This window comes from Cynocephalus volans, chromosome 3, assembly GCF_027409185.1.
Source record: "Cynocephalus volans isolate mCynVol1 chromosome 3, mCynVol1.pri, whole genome shotgun sequence".
NCBI lineage: Eukaryota > Metazoa > Chordata > Mammalia > Dermoptera > Cynocephalidae > Cynocephalus > Cynocephalus volans.
Genome location: NC_084462.1, coordinates 170,950,994 through 170,972,971, shown reverse-complemented (window position 1 = coordinate 170,972,971; position 21,978 = coordinate 170,950,994). Strand labels below are relative to the sequence as shown.

The window sequence follows — 21,978 nt, the reverse complement described above, 5'->3', positions numbered from 1 at the left end:
TTCTCTTTAGGAGGCCCTGACTGCCCGCTTTGGCTTCTGGGGCCACAATGTCACACCCTCCCCAGCCCAACGAGGCCTTCCAGAAATAGGCTGTAATACCACAGGCCACCAGCAGATGGCGCAGCCCCAACAACTTTCCAAATCACTAAGGAGCCAACCCGCAGCCATTTAGTGCCTGCTGTATACCTGCCGAGCCAGGCGACTCAAGTCCACCCCGGACCAGCCGGCTCCTCCGGGAAATACGTTACCATGAGGACTAAATTCGTTAAATCGTATAAAGAGCGTTGAACAATGGCTGGATCGTGAGGTGAAATTATTACCAGGGTGAAGAGCAAGAGATCGGCTTGGAATTGGGACCCCGAGCCTCGGCCTCCGCTCCCGCGTCGTCCCGCACCGCAGCTGCCTCAGCGGGGAGGTCCAGCCCCGGGCTTGCCTTCCATCCGAGGGGGGGTCCTTGCCCTTTCTCCTGCCACCTGCCGCCAACCTGCTGCTATGCACCCCCATCTGGAATTTGGAATTAGGCCCCCATTCGGCAAAGCGGTGGAGGTGTTTGGGGATGAGGGGTGGACAGTGGGGTCACAGCTGGGGTGGGTCCATGTCGCTGCGGCCACATCACAGGCTTCCTGCGGGAACTTCTGGAAGGCAGGCGGCACGGGTGGGGCGCAAGAGGTCGCGCTCCTACGGTCTAAACTCAACATAAAGTTTCCAACTCTGCCCTGGAGCAGATCCCGGCATCCCGCGCCGGGTACAGCCGTGAGCGGCGCGGGCTTTGCGCTCGAGCCACGGGCGGAACCTCTCGGCGGCACCTGGGGGACTGCACCTGCCCGTGGCCAGCACAGTCGCGGGCGAGAGCTCCCCTGGAGCGCGGGCGTGCGGCGGCGCGAGGCCACCCCGGCGTCCCAGCTCCCGGCGCGCAGGAACGTCCGCGCGCTCTGGCCCGCACGTGGCTCCGGGCCGGCTGCAGGCGCACGCGCGCTGGGAGGCGCCACGTGCTGGGGCCCCACGCGCGGGGCAGCTGCGCTCGGCGCGGGCGCGGGACGGCGGCGACCCCCCGTGTGGGGAGCCGGGACCCGCGGTCCGGCGGCTGCCCCACCCCAGCCGCGTGCGGGCCGCCACCCCCTTCCGCCAGCCGCGCCGCCCCGCCCGGGCTCCGGGCGGGCACCGCGAGGCGGCGCGACGGTCCCCCAGGGCCGCCGAGGGGCGGAGCCGCCCGCATTGTTCCTCCCCTTCCCCCAGCCCCGGGCGGGGCGCGGGGCCGCCGAAGCCGCGGAACGTGGGCTCGCGCGCCCCGCCTTTGTCTCCCGGGCGCGAGCCGCCGCAGCCCCGCGCCCGCCGCTCGCTGCTGGAGCAGCTTTGTGCCGCGGCGCGGGGGACGGGACGCGGGGCGCGGAGCCGGCGGGCGCAGCCTCGGCATGGACGTCACCGTCTCGGAGCTCCTGGAGCTCTTCCTGCAGAGCCCCTTGGTGACCTGGGTGAGTGCGCCCGGCTCCTCTCCCGCCGGGCTGGGGGCGCCGCAGACCCGACCTGGCCAGAGCCCCGGCTGGTCCCCGGGACGCGGGGGACGCAGCAGGTGGCCGGAGTCCGGAGGCGTTCCAACTCGAGCTGCCGCCCCCGTGTGCGCCCGGCGCAGGAGCCGGCCGGGCCAGGGCCCGAGCGGCTACACCTGTTCCCCCCCGGGCGCTGTCTGGCGGCCCTGGGGCCGACAGGGGCCGAGTGATCACCCCGGCTCCCAGGGCTGGTCACTCCCCAAAAGGATCCCCTTCCCCAAGGACATCCTCGCGTAGTTTCTGAACCCCTGAGACCACTCGGTGGATGGCGATGACGGGTGGGGAATGGGGGGCGCCGAGGGGGAACGCGAGCAGGCTGGGGTGGACACCCTGATTTCCAATGGATTTGAGACGTGAGAAATTTATTGAAAAGACCTCTTTATTTTTTTCCCGCTCTGCAACGCTGGGGAAAAAGTGGCGAGAAGTTTTCCTCCCTGTCTCACGGCTGTTGCCAGGCGCGAGGAAGGGAGCGAGGCCCTGGGAGAGGGTGGGCTTGGGTGAGCCCCTTGTGCCCCCAGGAGGGCGTTAGACCGTTTGTGCGGGGGGGGGGGGTGACTTCCTGCCTTTCTCTCCTCGCCCCCCAACCGCAGGTGAAAACTTTTGGCCTGATCGGAAGCGGCAACCAGGACAACCTGAGTATGTACATGGAGTTAGTGGACGGCATCTTTTTGAACCAAATCATGTTGCAAATGTAAGTTGCTTTCTTCGGGGAGGTCGGAAAGAATGAAGCTTTAGAAAGTTTAAAATTGTATTAATGGAATGTAAGGCTTCAAGGGAGGGATTCTCTGCAGGTGGAGACACTGGTATCTCAGTATTAAGGCGCTTTTTCGACATTCACCGTGTCAGAAGACCTCCAGGGCAGTGGGTTGGCAGTGTGTTTGATGAAGGAAATTTGGAATTGAATGACTGTCATCCACGTGGTGTAGACAGCGCAGTTGACTTTAAACGCAAGGACTTAATTGTTTGAGCAATGAAGTGAAAGGGTCCCCTTTCTTTTGGGGGGCACAGAACTGTGACAGAGTGTCTGGTTACAGGAAGTGTCAGCGTGGGCCGGGAGCATCCGAGGGTGACTGTAAAGTTTCATTCTAGGTTGGGACCCCTGTGTTTCTGAGCTCCTGTAGGAGTGCATTTCATTTTCCTTTTTTAGTTGCCCCAGAGCAAGGGCAATGAGTTAGGTGAACTGGGTTTAAAGTCACTGTGTTGGGGTGGTGCAGGGAGTCAGATGCTGTGTAGTGTTTGGAAGCATGAGCTTAAACAGGGGCTTGGTAGAAGTTACACTTGGTAGCTTGTGCATCTGACCACATCCTTTCCTGTTGCTTGGTTCTGCAGAGCCTGTCTTTCTGAGTGACAGCCTGCCATAAAGTAGGCGTTGGCTTCTACCTCTGCATTCTGTTTTTAACCCAGAAACTATAGGGAACATATTGGAACTGAATGTCAGTATGATTCACAGGCACTCGAAGCAAAATAAAACATCCTAATGTTCTCTGTGGATCAGTGCCTTGATGCTCACCTCGCCTACAGCTGAGCACGTTGTCAGCTTGAGCATAAATCCATTAGCTAATGAGAATCAGCTTCGTTTGTGGCCCACGAAGGCGGAGGAACAGTTTGCTTTGGTGTATCCAGAAAGTGGTTTAAATAGATTCTACCTAAAAAGGTCTGTTTTAAAAAATTTCCCAAGAACATTGCTGCTTTTATTTTAATAAGTCATTTGGTGTCATGCTGTGGAAGAGACACCACAGTCTTAATGTTTAAAAGAAAAGGCACAACCAATCTTACCAAGCTTCGGTGTTTGATTAGACCTGAGAAAACAAATCTGTTGTCAGCTTTGGCAGCACTTCTTGGAGAACATTGAAGAAAATGAGTTTTCCTGGGGCTGTCTCGTGGCAGATTCGAGCTCTGGCAACTCCCCCCCATTCTGTTAGATCCCGAAAATTACTGGATTCCAGTGAACCTTCAACCTGTCCTTACCCAAGCCCAAGACTGTTTAATTAAAAAAACCAGCAGTATCCCCAGCCTTTTCATTCAGCTTTTACATCCAGGCAGAAGGGAACAAAAGCCCTGGGACTGTTTCTCTTTCTTCCCTGACCTTTGGAATTCCTGAAGCGTTTACCACTTGCTTGTAAATCAGGAAAGCCCGTTGGGCCATTCCTTTGAGAAATGCCAGCTCATCACTCGTTTGCATTTGGCCATGGCTAAACTCAGTTGAAGGGCTTCTCCCCTCCCTTGGCAATCTTAAATGTCATTTTCTCCTCTGTGATAGGCCAAGGTAAGCATTCTGTAAGTGGGAACTGGCAAGTTTGCAGGTCTTAAGGCCTTAAGCCGTGCTTCTGGGTCCCTCTGGTCTGGCCTGGCACAGAGGAGGGGACCATGGGGAAGCGGGTGGGTGGCTTTGTAAAAGAAGGAAAGAGGGGAGAGAGTGGTTTACTGCTTGGGTGATCAGAATAACCTTTCTCCAGGTGGCGGAAATCAGAACAGTGTTTGCCTCTGCAAATGGGTGGGGATTGACTGGAAAGGGGGCACAGGGGAACTTTTGGGGTGATTGGAATGTTCTGTATATTCACTGGAGCATGTTTCATTTTTCAAAACTCCGCATGCTGTAACTTAGGATATATGCATTTCACTTTGTGTGACAGTTGCTTTAATTAAAAAGTAAGTAAAAGAACCCCAGCCCCAGTGTTGGACAATCTAGGTAACCAGCCTGGGTTCAAGCCCTAGGTCTCCCTCATACCAGCAGTATGATGCTGCGCGTGTCACTCAGTGCCTCAGTTTCCTCATCCGTAAAATGGCAAGTAAAGTACCTCCCTTTGGAAGTGGTTGTGGGGAGTAAGTGAGATGATGTGTTAGCATTTAGCTCAGCACCTGCCCCTTAATGGGTGTTGGGATCAGTTATTCACTTATGTAGGCACCATCTTAATCCAGAAAGGATTGGAGGCTCCCTCCCCATAAGAGATTTTTGGGTTTTTTATTTTCCTAGCCTACCTTTCCCCCTCATTCTTAGTCCTCTAGATTATCACATAATTCTCAGTATTAGTTCTCGGAAGTCCAGGGCCAAACTGGACTCTCTGCAACCCAAGTCCTAGCCCCACATCTAACTCTGTACTTCGTTTGAGCCTCTGATTTTACTTCTGCCAAATGGAAACATGTCAGGCTGACAAACTGGTGAGTAAAAAGGCTTTTCTGCCTTGTCTCCCATGCTAGTAGCTCCCAGACTGTCGCCTATTTTGATAAATTCTTCCCAAGTTGGTAGGACCTGAGGAAATTGCGGAGGGCCGTATTGCTAACTGGGTTGGGAGCTCAGATAAGAGGCATGTTACCTGACACTCCAGAGCCATATGGCAGCTGGCTGGGGGATCAGGTGGCTGGACCTGGCCATTGTCTCTGGCAGCCGTAGAAGGCTGTGGTGTAGTCTCTTGGCCCTGGTCTCCCGGTGACATCAGCACCTGGAAGCAGGAAAGCCCTGTGGGCTCACCTTTCAGGGGAGGCCCAGGTTGGAATTCCTGAATGAAAGTGTGGCATTGAGTGGCCTGGATGCAGAGGCATGGGAAACCTGCTGAATAGGTCCTCTGTGCGCACAAGTTCTCTGGGTACCTCCTGTACCCACGGGAAAACAAGGTGTCTTTGGACACATCTTTCACTGCTTGTAGGAAAATTATTTAAGAACCTTGACAGACAAGGCAGACTAGTTGAAATCCCCACTCCACCACTTACTGTTTCTGTTAAGTTGGGCAAATTACTTAAACTCTCTAAGCCTCACTTTTCTGGTGTGTGATAAGGGGATGGTATTTTATAGATTTGGGGAGGATTGGATAAGATTATGCATATAGAAAATGTGCAACAGATGTCCATTTTTGCTGTCTGAGTGTGGCTCAGAGCTGGGTTCGTGTGTGTATGAGTGTGTACGCTTGCCTGCAGAATGTGTGCGTACACGTGCCTGTGTGCACGTGCGGGTGTACATCTGCACTTATGAGAGCAGGCACTGTCCGACTTGATGCAGAGGCTGTTGAGTACAGTTTGGCGCTTGAGACTAGAGTTGAGAGCTGCGCCTTTGCAAGGCCTGTGGTAAATTCAGCACTGCTTTGTTTAGGTTCCTTTCTGACCCCTGGTGCAAGCCACAAAATTCAGGATAATGTATTAATTACTCAGAGGTTAGAAACATCCTCAGGCCAATAGGAGTATGTCTTCCACTTCTAAAAAGCATTTAAAGGATGATTTTTCCTTCAGTGCACTCAAAGAGGAGTTTATGTCCCCATTTTGCAGATGTGAAAGCTGAAGAGGGCGAATACTTGTTGGTTGAATGAGTTTGTGTTGGCACAAAAATGTTGGAACCAAAAGATTTTTGCTTGTGAACTTAAGTCATTTCCTTTTTGGGCAGTAGCATTTGACATTCTTTAAAGGGGGCTTTGAGTCCTTAAAAATTACACAAAAAATTCATTGTAGGAAAATAGGAACATTCAGCTGAGCAAAATAAAAACTGCTTATAATCTTACCATGTAGAGGTAGCGATGTTAATGTTTTGGTGCCTTCTCGATGTTGTCTATGGTATATATCAATATATGTCCTTAATATTTTTTAGTACAAATATGGGATCGTGCATCCTTTTAGCATCCTTTTTTTATCCGATGATACATTGGACATCTCTTCTGTCTGTATCAATACATAGTTTTTTGATTCAGTTTTAAATTTAGGAAGTCTTTGGAATGGGACCAAAAGTTGGGGGTGGCTTTCCTAAAGGATGGGGGCAAGATTGCTAGAAACCTAAGTCATGACTCTCTTTAAAATTCTAGCAGGAGTTTATTTCCTCTTTTTCTAGTTAGATGTTTTTATGAAAAGGTAGCCCTGGGGACCCACACTTTGGACTTGGAACTCTCCAAGTTTGGATCAGCTACAACACAGCCACATCTCTCCCCGGTCCTCTGACATCCTGTTGCAAGAGCACCGGGCTTTTATGTCCTAGGGCTAACACGTAAGGAAGATCGTTGTTCTTAATGACAGCCTTGGGGAAATGCCACTGTGCGGTGATTATAATAAGTCTTTCTGGGATGTAGAACCAAGTACAGTCCAAGTTTGCTAATGTAGATCTGGGCTTCACAGAATGATAGCCTTTTAGGTCTAGAAGGACCCTGTTGCCATTTTGCAGATGAGCACACTGAGGCCCAGAGAACTTTGGCCAGTCCTGGGACCTGGACTGGAATCCCTGTCTCCTGACTCCCATTTCCTGCAGCACAGAGAGGTGGGAGTTATGGTGGTGCTGGGCAGAGTGGAGACTGATATATGCCTTCCTTAGCCTTAGTTGGGACTGTTGTTTTGATTTGTTCCTGATAACCCCTCTTTACCCAGACAGCCTTAAAGCAGGGAGTACTAATAATCATGAGGATTTATCTAATTAATAATACAGTAAATGTCAGGGTTCTTTTGGAGTGTCGTTTCAATTAGCTGTTTCTTCCCAGACTGGGAAGAGCAGAAGCAGGGATGGCCACAGGCTTCCTGCTGTGATGGGAGGGACATCCAGGTTCCTGACCCTCGGTGTGTGCCGTGCACGTGCTGCAGACAACCACAGTGCATAATGAGGCTCCTGGCACTGCTGGGGTGGTCCCATCTGACTTAAATGAAAGCTGGGAATATAATAACCATAAAATAGAAAAAGCCTGCATGTTCTCTAAGTTCTGCTATTTTAAGAAGCACATTTGTCACTATGAAATTGCTTCTCATCTCTTAAGGTATCTATAATAAAGGGAGGAGAGTTGCACCTTTAAGATAAATTATTTTGTAGTGCTAGGAACACGTCTGTCACTAAGAATGCCTTTACAGTTTAAACTCTGAATGCCTCCTCTTTTCCTAAATTAATTTCCACAGAAGTGTTAACCTTTATTTTTTTGGTAACGAATGGCTTCAAGAGAAACATATATAAATGACTTAGCCAGACTCCATTCCATGTGAGGACAATAAGCAGTGTTGTCACCTGACCATTGAAAAGGGGTCTTCTGGTTGCCCCAAGATACCCACATGACTATTTTAGGGGCTGTAGGATAACTGAATAAAACTCCTGGCTGATGATTGCATGTAAAGTGTAAAAGGGTTTGCATACCAATGCCACAGCATAGGGACTCAAGGTGTATATATCAAATATTTTCTTAATGGTTGAACTTTAAACAGCTTGTGTTACAAAATACATTGTACTTCCAGTGACATTTGAAATCATTTTGATTTGTAGGGGTTTTTTTTATTTGTTAATTTTCTATTAATTATTGGCTTTGAATGAACCGGATGGTATTGAGATTTATCTCAACTCCCCACACCTGCCCCCATGAGGCTCAGCCCCTTTATCATGGGCCTTGGATGACAGATGAAACTGTCAGGACAAGCCCTCCCTTGAGTTCGACATCCTTTGCAGCGTCTCAGGACAGCTGAAAGGGAGGGAGGCCTTTGTTCTGAAAAGCCGTGCATGGGAGGGCAGAAGTCACCTCTGATCCACTCAGTGCGCTGTCTTCTAACAGGAAGCATTTGCAACACTGAGAATTTTGAGAAATGTCCTGTATATCGATGAGTGAAATTAGAAATCACTTGATGTAGATTTCTAGTTTCATCACAACCAGAACTGACTTAGCTTGAGGTTGGAAGATGAATGACACATGAATTATTTGTGTCTCAGCATTTCTCGTAGGGTGCATTGTATGCCATATAGTGTCACTGACTGTCAGTTTTTCAAGGTAGAATTGTGTCCCTGGATTGTAAATCACAGGCAGGACCAGCTCAAGATCAGTCGGGTGACAGAGGGGAACCCATGTTAAGTGGAACATTATGATTTTATTGGTTTATTCAGTCAGAAAATGTGCCCCCTTTTTTTTCCCCCCTTTTTCTTTCTTGATATTTCACTGATTTTGCTTTGTTCCTCTTTTAACCCTTTTAATTTTGAAATATATTTCTGGGGAGGTTATGATTTTTATTCGGTATAACTTCCTGGGTCTGCGTTGATGACACGTGGCTGTCCCTTACGGGTGGTGCTAGCAGTGGGGATGGAAACAATGTTGTTGAAGGGCCTGTGGTGGGCCAGGTGCTCAGGTGGGGAGCGGGAAGGTGACGTGGCTCACCCATGGTCCTGGCGTGGCAGAGGCAGAGTTAGGATTTGACTTGAACCACGCTGTCACAGCCTCATAGTCCCTGAGGATTGGACGTGTGATTTCCGTTCTCGTGTTTCTCCCCTAGAGATCCCAGGCCGACGAACCCACGCATCAATAAGCACGTCAACAACGACGTCAACCTTCGCATTCAGAATCTGACCATCCTGGTGAGAAACATTAAGACCTACTACCAGGTAAGGGCAGTTCTGCTGTGTGTCTGGTGCTGTTGTCCCTCATGTGGTTTCCCCACAGGAAGCCAGAAGGAAGCGGGGTTCAGGTTTAGACATCTGCTGGGTGCGCTTTCTTTCAGACCCTTTTTGGGGTAAGGGTGAGATGTTGCATGGCTTTCCTTTGTTCAGTGAACATTCTCGGAGCTGTTTGCAGCATCGGGCCATGTGCTAAGGCCCTAGGCCTGTGGTCGGATGGGGACTTGCTGGAAACAGGCTTCATGAGAGGACCCTGACATGGATATCATCAGTAGCCCCCAGCCCAGGGACTCTTTGTACGGGAGCCATTCAAGGCTTGGAGGAGAGAAGGGACCACAGAAGGGCTATGTAGGGGCACGGACATAACCTGCACGCCCGTAGGTTGCAGGCAGGAGCATCTGGCTCACTGTGCGCAGTGTCCACTTTTCAGGGGCTCATTGTGTCTGATAGTGGGACAGTCGATGGGCAGACAAGTGGACCTGATGAGGGAGTGCTTTTGCCATCCCAGCCTTGGGAAAGTTGGTGGGGATCTTCGATGGTGTTTATGATCTCTGCGGGGCCAGCATTGATGGGAACTGGACTGAAACTGTGCACCTCAGAGCCCTGGTTTTCATAGCAGTGCAACTTTTTTCCCCATATGATTTTTCTTGAGACCCCAGGTGAAGCTCTAGGTGCTCTGACTGGTCTGGTAGCCCCATGAGAGTTGGCTCTGGGGGGCAGAGGCAGGTTCCTTTCCTTATCTAAGGGGAGCCACACCCAGGGCCAGGCATGCTGTAGGCAGGGGCATTTGAGCCAGTGGCTCCCTTGTGACAGCCACATGCAGGGGAAGCTGGGCAAAGGCAGTGGTGCCGCTGGTGCACTTAGCCTCTGTAATGAGGGGTCTGGTGGCTGTGTTGGCTGCTCAGCAGGTGCTCAGGGCATAATCCCTGTCTGCAGGTGCCATTCATGGTGAGCAGATGCTTCAGTACTGTGCTTAGTGCTAGGGGAAGTAGACTGTGCTAAAGACCCCGAACCCAGTCTGTGTGGGGATTTAGAGAAGGCTTCTTGGAGGTGACATCTGAGTGGAGTTTTGGTGGGCAACTGTTTTCCAGGTTTAGGAGGTCAAGGGAAGGAGAGGAGGGGACAGGTTGTTTGGGTAGAGCAAGGCATGCAGGCATGAGACTGAGGTCTGTCCCTGTCTCTGTCAAGGTCAGCACTTTCCACAGTTACCTGGTGCAGGCCTGTTTCCCAAGTTTCAGATGAATCAGAACTGGGGAGGATGTGAACACGAGAGAGACAGAAAATCAGGATTCAGCATGGCTCTCGAGGCTGGCCAGAGCCAGTGGCTTAACGGTAGACAGGTGTATCTCCCGTGCCAGGTGTGGCTGGGAGGTGGCAACCTCTCTCCAGTGGCAGCAATGAAAGTCTCAGACTGAGGTTTCTGCAGCTCTCTGTGAGTAACGTGAAGCTGCTGGGCCATGATGTGCTCCAGTCCTGCTGGCCTGTAGGACTCACGCTGGTGGTGACAGCATCTCTGAGGGTCAGGTCAGGGCCATGCAAAAAACCCTCAACACCCACTTGAGACTGTGTTGGTTTGAGGATGGTTTGCTGCTGTGGGGTGCTGTGTAGAGTTCCAGAAGATGGAAATGGTCACAACAAGGAAAAGATGGCCCATCCAGGCTCAGAGAAGACTTAGGGTAGGGAAGAGGACCCTGAATCCTGGCCCTGCTCCTGCACTGAGCTCTTCGAGTGCAGGGCTGGGGTGTGCTGGCAGCCACGGTCCTGGCTCAGAGCGAGCCAAGTAAACGTTTGCCCAGAGCACCTGCCTCCGCCTGGAGCGGCCACCACCTCTCAGTCCTGCTGGGAGAAAAAGCTGGCAAGGGGCCTGCGTTCAGGGCTGACACATTTTGCGGGGACAGGGTGCTGCTGTGTGTTTTTTCCTTCCGACTTATGGTAAAATAAAGCTAAGTTCTCCTCACATAAATAATACGTGCTCTTTATAAACAGCTTGGAAAATAAATAAGTAGCAAGAAGAATCGCCCATGAGCCCACCATCTCGACACAATCACTGTTAACATTTTTAGTGTTTCCTTTCAGTTCTGGTGTGAATAGCGTTTGTTTTATGCCATTGTGATCAGGCCATATTTACAATTGCGTATCCTGCCTCTTTTCCCTCCCACCTACCGTTGTAGTATTAACATAATCGGTTATTATTGTAAAGGGGAACTGTATTCAAGAATGTTTGCCAAAACGACTGCTGCCCAGCCTCCCTTTTGGAAAATAGCTCTGAAGGTTGTAAGGGGTAAGGGCTTGGAATGAAGTGAAACAAACTTTGTTCCTTACTTGGGTAGCTGGGGAGAGTGGGAGCTCAGCCCCCATGTGGGTGGGGGTCCCTCATGCCCATGGCTTTTCGGTAGCCACAACAGGTTGCACACTCCAGCTGGGGTCTTGTCTGCCAGGAGACTGTTGTACTTCCCAGCCTCCCCTCCTTCCTTACAGCACAGTGGAGTGGTGACACTTGGAAGGACAGGGCCTCTCCTGAAGAGCATGAGCTTGTTTCACAAGGAAGCTCTCCTTTGGGCTTCCTGAGCTCTCGTCTGTCAAGTCAAGGGGGTGGCCTGAAATTCCACAGCTGCATGATGACCAGAGACCGCTGAGACTTAGAGGTTAAGAACAACACACAGTTTAGTTTTTACGAGTTCCTTGAACTCAGCTCTCTGACTTCTGGTCTCCAGCTATGGTCAGAATGGACCCAGGAGATTGTTCTTTATCTCCAGTGAACCAGCAGAATAAATACAGCCTAGGGTTACCTTATCTTCAGTGAGCTCTTTTCTGTTTTCCTTTATTGCTTTGAAAAATTAAAAATAAAACAGTACATGTGGTTATAATGAACACTCATATACTATCACTCAAAGTAAATATGAACGTATGTGAAATTTTCCTTATTTGCTTGAGACCTTTTTTTGTTTTAAGAAATAAAATTTTTCTGATAAGATCGAGGTCCCCAGTGTGCCTCTACTAAATCCAGTCACTAATTTGGCGATGTCCAGTTCACATTTTTATACTCATGCCATACACATGAGGGTACTTCAGAAAGTTCGTGGAAAAAAAGATTTAAAAAAGTAATACGAATCTTTCCATGAGCTCTTGGAAGTATGCTCATGTGTATATGTGTGTGTACACACATGCACTTAATGCTTGGTGTGGTCTTCCGGCCACACTTCCATAAATGGTAGCACACCGCCCATAAGTTTTCCCCACTCAGCCTTGTTTTTGAGATGTCAGTCTTCTGTGGCAGTTGTGTTAGATAAGCATGGCCTGACTACTAAAAATTAGAATTATCTTTAGAAATATGCACACTCAGTTTGAAGAATGAAAAACTTTTGTCAAAAGTGAGAATAGAAAGGAATGTACATTTGACATTGTCGGTGTGAAAAACATATTAACTCTCGTGACCCTGTCTCGTTGGTGTGGTCTAGAAGGTTTAAGGTTATGTCTCCTTAACTGCCTTAATGGGTAGGGACTGTGTTCGAGGGAACTTTGAGTCTTCTCAGGTCATAGCTACAAGTGCAAGTGGAATTTGCTTTATGAATAATACATTGTATTGAATTTACAGAGGTGAAATTACTTTCTCCACTTTTGACTTTAAAAGTTAAAGAGGAGGGCTGTAGTCTTGGTTTTGTAGCTGATATTCCCATTTGGCAGAAATCAAAAATGTTTTTGATTATAAAATTATTTTCTTACTGCAGATTAAAGAACGTAAAGAAAATTAAATTGGGCCTTGGTCTTACCACCCACGGATTCGTTGCTAGCTCTTTGGTACTTACGCTTTCCTCCCTCGTGTGTGTGTTTCAAAGTGTGGATCTTGTCGTTCATACTGTTTGTAACCTGCTTTTTTGTGTTTCATTTATTGTGTAGCAAGCATTTTCCCATGCCATTAAATATTCTTTTTTAATATGAATTTTAGTGTCTATATGACATTACATCGTGCGGTTCTACACTATCATTGATACTGAGTTATGTCCTCAGAATTATAAACAATACCACCATGGACATATTTGGTACGTAAATCTTTCAGCACATGTTTTTATTTCCTTAAGATGAATTCCTGGCGGGGAGTTCTGGGTCAAAGGGCATGAATACTTTGAAGGCTTTTGCTACTTATTGCCAAAATTGCCTTATTTATAGGCCTTTTCTTCCTTTGGGGAATTGCCCGTTCATGCCCTTCACCTATTGTTGGGGTGTTTTCTTTATTGCTGCTGAATACTGAAGATTTCTGTGTCTCTGCCACACGCATGAAGTCCTGAGATGATTTTTGCCGTATGTCTGGGTGGCCCTCCTTCGTGCTGGAGGTCACTGAATGCTGTTTTGGGCCCTCCGGCGGGGCTGTCTGAGGGGATCGTGGAGGGGGTTAGAGGACACAGGGCCATGATGGGCCGGGCGGTCCAGCTCCAGGACTGGGCCCCAGCCCCGTGTCAGCAGTGGGAGCCCTTTGTCTGCCGTGGTCTTGACAAACAGGAGCTTCTCTGGCTTCTGTGTGAGTGTTTGCAGTTTCAAGTTCAAGAGAGAACTGTCCAGACCACGTTTGGGAAGTGAGCCTGAGGGAGAGCGGTGGTCTGCCTGGGCCCCTCCTTTCCTCTTCCTGTCCCCCCGTTCTCTGGCTAGTGGATGTAGAGTGATGAACTGTGGGAGGAGGAAGCTCTGGTGGCCCAGAGGTGGCTGTGCCTTGCCGGGGTCGCCTGGTTCTTTTCTCTCTTTCTCTTTCCTGTTATGAAGGCTGTTCTCTGTGCCTGAGATGCTCATGTCTAGGGGGGTGGGAGAGGCCAGGTAGATGGAGCACCGGAACACCTGTGTGTGCACGGGACCTGGGTCATCTCAGGACAGAGGCCCAGGAAGGGTGGAGGGTCATGGAGAGCCTTCTCCAGGGGGTGACACTTGGCCTATGTCTTGAGGGACTGGTGAGGAGCCAGACTGTCCTAGGAGAGGAATGGCACCTGCCAGGCTTTGGGAGACGTGAAACAGGCTGCTGGTTGGGGCGCCTGGGGGCGGGGTGAGCTGCAGGTGGTGGAGCACTTGGGGTGCCATGCTAACGAATCTGAACTTCATCCTGAAGACTTCGGGGATCCATGGAGAATCTTGAAAAGGAAAGTTTAAGAAAGAAAACTCTGGGACCCATAGGGAGAATGGACTGGTGTTGGGAGGGAGCGGGGAGTCGGGGCAGGTTGTGGGGTCCGGACCAAACAACTCAAGAGGAGCAAAGAGAAGAGGACCAGTCCTGAGAGGCTTACCTGGGGAGTCAGCCTGGATGGGGGGATTGAGGGGCTCCTGGGGTCCCCGTTTGACTTGTGGGTGGGTGTTGGTGCTGCTCACTGGGATGGGGCCAGGGCTCTGGACGAGGAGGGGCTGGCTTGGCAGGGAGCAGGCCAGTCAGTTTCGGACATGTTGGGCAGGTGGGTCTGGGGGTCCAGAGGGCAGCCCCAGCTGGGGATGCAGACCAGGGAGCCCTGGCTTGGGGGAGGGTAGGTGTTGCCTCTATAGTCACATAAGCAGGTGTGCAGAGGCCGACAAGGTGGGAGCAACCCCCTAGGTTAGAGTGCGGGCAGAGCAGTGGGATGACAAAGGGGCCAGGTGCAGTGGAGACCAGAGGGGGAGTGGTCGGCAGAAAGGAGAGTCCCTGAGGACAGAGGGTTCTTGCGGCCCTGCAGACTTGCTCAGCTGCGGGTACCTGGAGCACGCACCTGAGGGAGGATGGAGGGCTTCCCAGCCTAGGAGGGCTGTGCTCAGCCCTGCAGCGGATCTGCTCTGGGTCAGCCAGCTGGGGGCCAGAGGGGGCCGAGAGGCAGGACTGGGCTGCAGGAGGGTGGCAGCTTTCAGGGCCACTGGAATTCCCTTTTCCACACTTAACAAAAGGCATTCACTCCCTGTCCTGCTAGTTCCAGGTGCTTTAGAGCTCAGGGCTCCAGCTGTCGGCCTGGGGTGGAACAAACAGGGCTGAGGATCCCTGGGGACGTGCGTGGTCCTAAACCTCTTGGAAGACAGGCTTTGCTTCTGCATGAAGACATCAGACTGCCAGTTGGACTTGGTTTCCTTCCTTTTCTCTCCTTTTTGTTGTCAGGAGAAATGCTGTTGAGGCACACTGAATAGCAACCAGGAGCTCGGGGGCTCCATGCTGGGGTGGGAGGGGCTCAGCCAGCCAGGCGCTGCACTGAGAGCTGTAGAGCCTCATCCTTTTTTTTTTCTTTTTTAAAATAACTTTCTTTTTGTTTGTTTTTGGTGGCTGGCTGGTATGGAGATCAAACCCTTGACCTTGGTGTTAGAACACCACACTGACCAAGTGAGCTTACCGCCAGCTCCATGAACCTCGTTTTTTTCGTGGTTACATTGACATTGTGAGGAAGAAATTGCTGGCCCCATTCTACAGACTGGGAAACTGAGGCTCGTGGAATAAGATAAGAAAACAGTCTCACAAGGCTGCAAGTTTTCTTGGTTGTCGGCCGCATGGAGAAGCTTCTTTCTAAAAACCAAGCTGTCTAGAACCGTGTAGGGAGATAACTTACTCTGGGCAGGGCCAACCGTTCTGTGAAGGTTGGCAGAGCTATTCAGGTCCTGAGCCAGAAGCCACATGTGGTGGGCCAGGCTGGGACTGCTGCTTCCCGAATCTTCTGCTCAGCTCCCCCTTGTTAACCAGGTTTCACACCAGCCAGAGCCCCAGAGGAAGGGACCGGCTGCTCCAGGCAACTCTGAAACCAGCACTTCCAGGGGCTGGGCAGGGGTGAGAGGGAGGGAGCAGCTGGCCTCAGACTTCACCCCGCACCCGCAGAAGCAGAGAATCGGGGCTAATTGCAGGGGGCGGGGAGGAGTGAAAGGTGGGTCTAATGTAATTAGCAGAGTTGGAATTCAGCCAGAGCCATGGAGGCTTAAGGCAAGGGGTGGGGGGAGAGTGTGTGTGTGCAGACAGTCTTTCTGGTCTCTGTGGGCTCCTCCTCCTGGCCTTGAGTCCAGACCCTGACTTGGTAGGGTCTTCCCTTCTGTCCCACACTCTCCTTTGCTCTTGGCTCAGGGATCTTACCAGAAGGTGAGACTCCAGGTGTTGAGGGGCCACCGGAGGCTCCTGTGGCTCCCACCTTGCTCCAGTGTGTTCTATACAGCTCGGAGCCCACACGCACAGCACACATGCAGTCCCAAGGCGTTGGCCCAAAGGCCTGCTCGCACCCTTACACTCACGCTCTGGGCTCCTCCAGGCTCCTCTCCTGCCTCTGAGCGGTGTTTCATTCCAGAAGCACATTCCTGATACATGTTCTCTCACCATGTGAGGTATTGACTTTTTCATTTTTCCAGAAATTTTCTCTTAATTCATAGCCATGCATTTAAAAAGAATTGAGCCTGTCATGGAAGGTGCCGTACACAGAAGCGAGGGATGAGCCGTTGGGGGTGGGAAGCTCAGTGGTCAGAGAGCAAGAGATCTGCGTTTGTGCTTCCAGCACAATTACAGCTAAAACCGTGAGTGTTCAGCCCTCAAAAGCCAAGCATGGACTGTGCTGCTTAGTGAGGGTGCTCAGTGGCTTAATGTTTAGTGAGGTCTTGTGGAGCTCATATTCATTCTCTGCTTGAGCATCAGTGTCGTGAGGCTCAAGCGATGGTCGAGCAAGTGAAGGTTAGAAGCGACTTGTTTCATGGCAGTACCCTAAGCACCAGAGACGTAGGAAGTGGTTAGAGGTACCGGTTCCTTTTATGACAGAAAGGAGGGAAATAGATTTCTCAAGTTTTTAAAAAGAAACAAAACAAGATTCTCTCCTTTGCCTTGGGTTTTGGTGTTAAACGCCAGGATCAGCACGTTTGATGTTATAACTGGTTCATCAGAAGGCGTCTCTGAAGGAGGACTTGCCCAGGCAGGCTCTGCTCCTCCAGAAAGCCAGCCACGTGGCTCACATCCAGCGCTAATAACAGTTTTTGTCATTCAGCTGTTCTTTTTGGAAAGGCAGAGGTTTTCTGCTACTTTGTCATGGCATTCAGGGCCTTGATCCTTTCTGGTATAATTTCAGTCTTATTTTTTCTAGTAATGAGGGGAAAGGCAGAGTAATGAAGATGAGGAGGTGCTTGTCTTAAATGGGTGGGTTCAGTGAGGAATGTAGAGAGATTGAAAAGGTGTAGCCCCCAGTTCTGAGTTAGCGGGTAATATTTTGGGGAGAGGGAGAGGTTTCAGAAAGGTAAAGGGATGAGGCTGCGCGCTGTACACTGTAAGGGTTCTCTGTTGGATTGGGATCGGCTCTTCAGCAGGTTAAGGGTCGAGTCTAAACACGGGGCTGTCTCTGCAGGAAGAGATGGCACGGTGCAGCTTCAGAGAGGACCCTCCTGCTGCCTGCCTTAGCTGCGCCTGGGCCGTGCCAGGCCCTGGGGAGGGAGTAGGCAGGCTTGCCTTCTCAGTTAGGGATGCGAGGTTAGGCACTGCCCAGTGCAGATGGATAAGCTCACTCGGTGGGGTCCTCTCTGGTTACCTGAAGGCCAGGAAGGCGAAGCCAGGGGACAAAGAATGAGATGGGAGGTGGGAGGGCAGGAAGGGGGGAGAGCTCCACCAGTTAGTCAACTAAGAGCATTTAGCTCTTTCGTGGGTATAGAAACTTGTGCGACCCTGTTCCGAGCAACGTGACTTAGGGCGTGTCATTTCACCTCATCTGTAAAACATGAGTAGTAGTTACCTTACAGGTTGTTGTGAGGCTCAAATGAAATAAAAAGTTTCTTGACTCAGCGAACACTGATAGTGATAGCTTGTGTGTGTCCCCAGACTGACTTGCCAGTGGGAGCTCCTGTTAGTCTGTTTTCTGCACATGGAGGGGGCAAAGTTGCATGTGTAGATAGAGGACTTGGGAGACAGAAGATACAAATCCAAAAAAATAAAGAGTAAAACAGTGGCAGACCTCACCATTTGCAAAGGCACAAGGTCATGCTGGGGGTTCCTTTGAGTTCACTCCTCAGATTTGTGGCCCTGGGCATGTTACCTCACCTCTGAGAGTCTTTCTTATCTGAAAAGTGGGGATATTAATAGTGTCTGCTTGGGAGAATTGTAGGTGGGATTAAACAAAGGCCTTTCCAGGTGGCAGCAAGGATTTGTGGAGGATAGGATGCCCACTGGCCTGGCAGGGAGGTGGTAGGCAGGCCCCCCTCGGAACCACGCTGCCTTCATTTATTCCTGATGGTTTATCAGAGGTCCCTTCCAAGGACTGCTGTCTGATTGTTTTGGATCAGTTGAATTCATACACGCATGTGTGCTTGTCTTGTTGTCCTGAACGTTTTTCTCCTGTACGATCTTTTTATTTTCAGCTTACTGTGTGCCTGCAGTGTGCTAAGCAGCTTACGTGTATTATCGAACGAAGCCTCACGGTTTTATCTCCCGCCAGCAGTGAAACTCCTTAAGAGCAGGCACTGAATCTTCTTCTGTTTTCCTGTCACCACGTCAGCATGGAAACACATCCACTGGCAGCGTGTGTGTTAATGACCAAGATACATAACAATATAAGCCAGGACTCAGTGGATTCCGAGAATAAGTCATCGCACTCAGGGAACATGATCCTATCTCTAGGCTAAAATGACCCTGCCAGGGCCCCTGACCTGTTGTCCTTCCTAGACTGTTGAATAATTGGGGGACGGGGGCCTGCCTTATCCACTCTGTCCCTGAGTGTTTGGCAGGTAATGGGGGGGTGCAAACCAGGATGGAGGTGCAGTGCAGTAGGGGCCCTGGAGCTTTTGAATCCCACTCTCGTTGGGTCCCCTGCTGTTTTCACGACGACCTGCAGGCTTTTCATGTGGTGTTTGCTTTGTTGATGGAAATGCCATATGTCAGGTACAGGGAGGTTCAATCCCTGGGGGGTGGAAATTAAATTGATTGTTTTCAACTTTGTCTGGCCTGCTTGGCTCCCCTGAGCTTTCGAAAGTTTAGGCTTAATGCCTTTAAAATTTAAAAAATAAACACCTCCTTTCAAACCTTAGAAACCTAATAGGCTCATCCTCCTTTTCCCGCGGCATCCCTTTAAAGTGTGGCATGTGGCTACTTAGCAGTACCAGCAACTCTGAAGCAGTTCTGGCACTTCTTGTGCTAAATTGGTCTTCTAGCCCCCGCCTCTGGGGTGGGAATTTGTGGAATTTGATTTTTATAGAGTAGAGCTTGCGAAATTGAAGTTTTCAGATGGATATGGGCTGAGTTGCAGATGTGAGTGTCCCAAGCTTGAGATGCCACAAGAAAGGAGAGTTGTGGTTTCTGATACCTCTGTGCTGTTTTGATAACCTTCTGGTTCGGTTAATCCAAAACAGGTGGTCCAAATCTTCAGAGGAAACGAGGTGGAGACTGAGGTGTGGGTCACCTGGGAAGGTCGAGGTGTTTAGATCTGTCCCTCCTCTCCTTTCATCGCCTACGTTACCCTGGTTTCTTCCTTTGGGAGGTCACATTGGCTCAGGCCGCCTCTACCTTGTTTGCCCCGGGAGGGCCTCAGGATGGTGTCCTCCCCATCCGTCCTGCAAACAAAACAGCCGGCAGCTCAGCTGGATCTGTCATCCCTCCCTGCTCGGCCTCTCCAGCGGCTTCTCATTTCCTCTGCAGCAAGTGGGAATCCCCTGCAGGACTCCCAGGCCATCGTGACACTGCTGTGACCCGGGGCAAGCAGCTGGACCCCTCCAAGCCCTTTCCTCCTTCGTCAAGCCAGGGTAATGAATGACCGGACTCAGCTCCTGGGTTGAGGATTCAGAGTGCTTGTGTGAGATGCTTCGCTGGAGCCACAGCAGAGCTAGTGGGGGATGTGTGGGCTGTTTTTATTTCCAGGCTCTGGTACAGTCTTTGCTCGCCTCTGCTCCCCTGTCTTGCCTTTGCAGTTTCCCCTGTCCAGACACCTTCCCTTGGTCTGCCAGGGGAAGCCCGTGCAGACTCTGAACCTGAGTTTGATGATTTTCTCACACCTCCCAACTCCCACTTCTTTTCTCCGTGTCTGCAGCACCAGCTTGCAGGCTCCCTCAGGGCAGGAACTCTGGCCCCTGCACCTCCCGGGGTGGAGAAGCATAGTAAATGCCCACCGAGGGGCAGCCTCACTGGTGCTTTGCTTAGATCCCCATGGCCAGGAGTACAGGGCCCTCCTGAGCGCTCCCTGAGGGCAGGTTTATGTGATGGACTTGAGTAGACTCCAAAATGTTCCTACTTCTGCGCATCGCCTGTATCAAAACTCTGGGTCTCGATCAACTCTGGGTTCAAAAGGTGGGATAAATTGATTTCTGAAGGCAAAGCCACTCTGACAAGCCTTTTGATCTCATGCTTTTAAACTCCAGCAGCCTTCTTAAACAGCGAGTAATTGGAAGTGTGACCAGCGAAGCCTTCCTCTTTTCTTTTTTCCCTTTTAAAGGATTCTCCTCTAGTTCTGACTAATTGAGGTTTCCTTCTCTGCTCTAGGAGGTTGGAGTCAGGACCTCGGAGTCCCATGTCCTTAACCACCCCCCACCTTGAGATTTGCTGGGTTGGAGTTTTTTTGGAGGGAGGGACACATTGTTGGAAGGGGTGATCTGATGCCAAAGTTTATGTAAGTTCATTTCAGCTCCCCCTAGGTGCAGTCTCAGGAAGGGCCATGTTTGTGGGTGTGGGGTCGACTGGGACCAGCTGTTGCGGTGGCCCCAGTGGCTGCCACCAAGAGAGGCTCTGGAGGGTTGGGAGCAGCCAGGTGGAGTTAGACAAATTCATGATATGACTTTGAAATCCAAGTGTATGTTCAGATTTGGTTGGGAATAGTAAATTTAGAAAGTGACTGGTAACCAGATTTTAAACTTCAGAGTAGAGCAAGATTTTTAAAAACAAGGAAAAGGAATATAGTATGCTCAGGAAAATTTAACATTTAGTTTTTTAGGAAGCTGCCTGATTTTAGAAATCATCTGACTTTTGAAAAACAGGGAACACAGGGAATTATCGTTTAAGGTGTATAGAGTTTTAGTTTTGCAAAATGAACAAAGTTCTAGAGGTAGATGGTGGTGATGGTTACACAACAGTGTGAATGTACTTAATGCCACTGAACCATACACTTAAGGTTCAAACGGTAAATTTTATGTTATGCATATTTTACCGCAATTAAAAAAAAAATCAGGGGACCCAGCTGGGGCTTTTTTGAAGCAAGAGGGTTTGTACTGTGAGGAAGATAGTAAACTAAAAGAACTGTGTTCTGTGTCCCCAGGGCCGCATGAGGTGAGACACACAGGTGCCTAATGAATAGGCCAGCTTCTGAGGCTTCCAGAACATTCCAATTTGTGACTGCCATTGTGTTAAGTGCTTGGTGTCAAAGGCCACGGGTCTTAGGGAGCTGCTGCTAGGGATCCTTGTATGCCTTCCTCGCTCAGTCTTCACCTTCATAAGATGTCATTTATTCCCGTCTTATGAGGAGACGGAAGCTCAGAGAAGCCAAGAACCCTAGGAAGCCTGTCACGAAGCCCAGAATCTTAAAACAGTAAGTGGCAGAGCCCAAGGACTGAACCCACTTCCCTTCTTTCTGGAAGCCCCTGTTCTCTCCTCTCTCTGGTTCGGACAGGTGATGGGGACCCAGGCACAGGAAGTAGGATGTTTGGAAATATGTTGTTTTGGATTTTTTTTTTTTTTAAACTCATTTAGGCTCTGAGAATTCTATAAGAGAATGAGATCAGGTGTTGGCTGTTTGCATGTGGTACCTGGAAGGTGACTTGGGTACATCAGGAGGTGCTGCGGGTTGGCTGTGGTCCTTGCCTCCTAGTGTCCAGCAGCACTGATTTGGAACAGCCGGTTTAACGGAGAGGTTGGGTGGCTGAGCACTTCGGGCAACCTCTGCATCACAGCCTGGAGGTTTTCTGCAGTGGGGAGGCTTCAGTGAATATGGACATCTCTGAGATGCCAGCTTGTCTTGTCTTTGTTTAGCGCAGGGCAGGTGGCATGCTCTAGGTGTTGCACCGAGTGAGATGGGGTCCCCACCCTCTCTAGTCTGATAATGAGGTGGAGATGCCAAAAGCATAAATTAAGGGGGTAGAAGGTTTCTGTAGAACATATGGCTATGAGCCAGACACTATGCTCAAATATTTTTTGAAGGAGTGAAACCTGTATCTAATAAGAATGTATGTGATGTTAGTCACAAGGGTCTT

General features: G+C 50.4%; 1 protein-coding gene across 3 annotated transcripts in view; it reads left to right on the top strand.

Moving 5' to 3' along the window:
* Window positions 1-1,317: 1,317 nt before the first annotated feature.
* CCDC88C (coiled-coil domain containing 88C) overlaps window positions 1,318-21,978 on the top strand; it is a 127,702-nt gene continuing 107,041 nt past the window's right edge. For all 3 annotated transcript variants that reach the window (XR_010022946.1, XM_063090665.1, XM_063090664.1), the window contains exons 1-3: window positions 1,318-1,472; window positions 2,138-2,238; window positions 8,751-8,859. Coding sequence is in view for 2 of the 3 variants with exons in the window: in XM_063090665.1 (XP_062946735.1) it covers window positions 1,413-1,472; window positions 2,138-2,238; window positions 8,751-8,859 (270 nt within the window). In the remaining variant the exon portion in view is untranslated. The remainder of the gene's footprint in view (window positions 1,473-2,137; window positions 2,239-8,750; window positions 8,860-21,978) is intronic.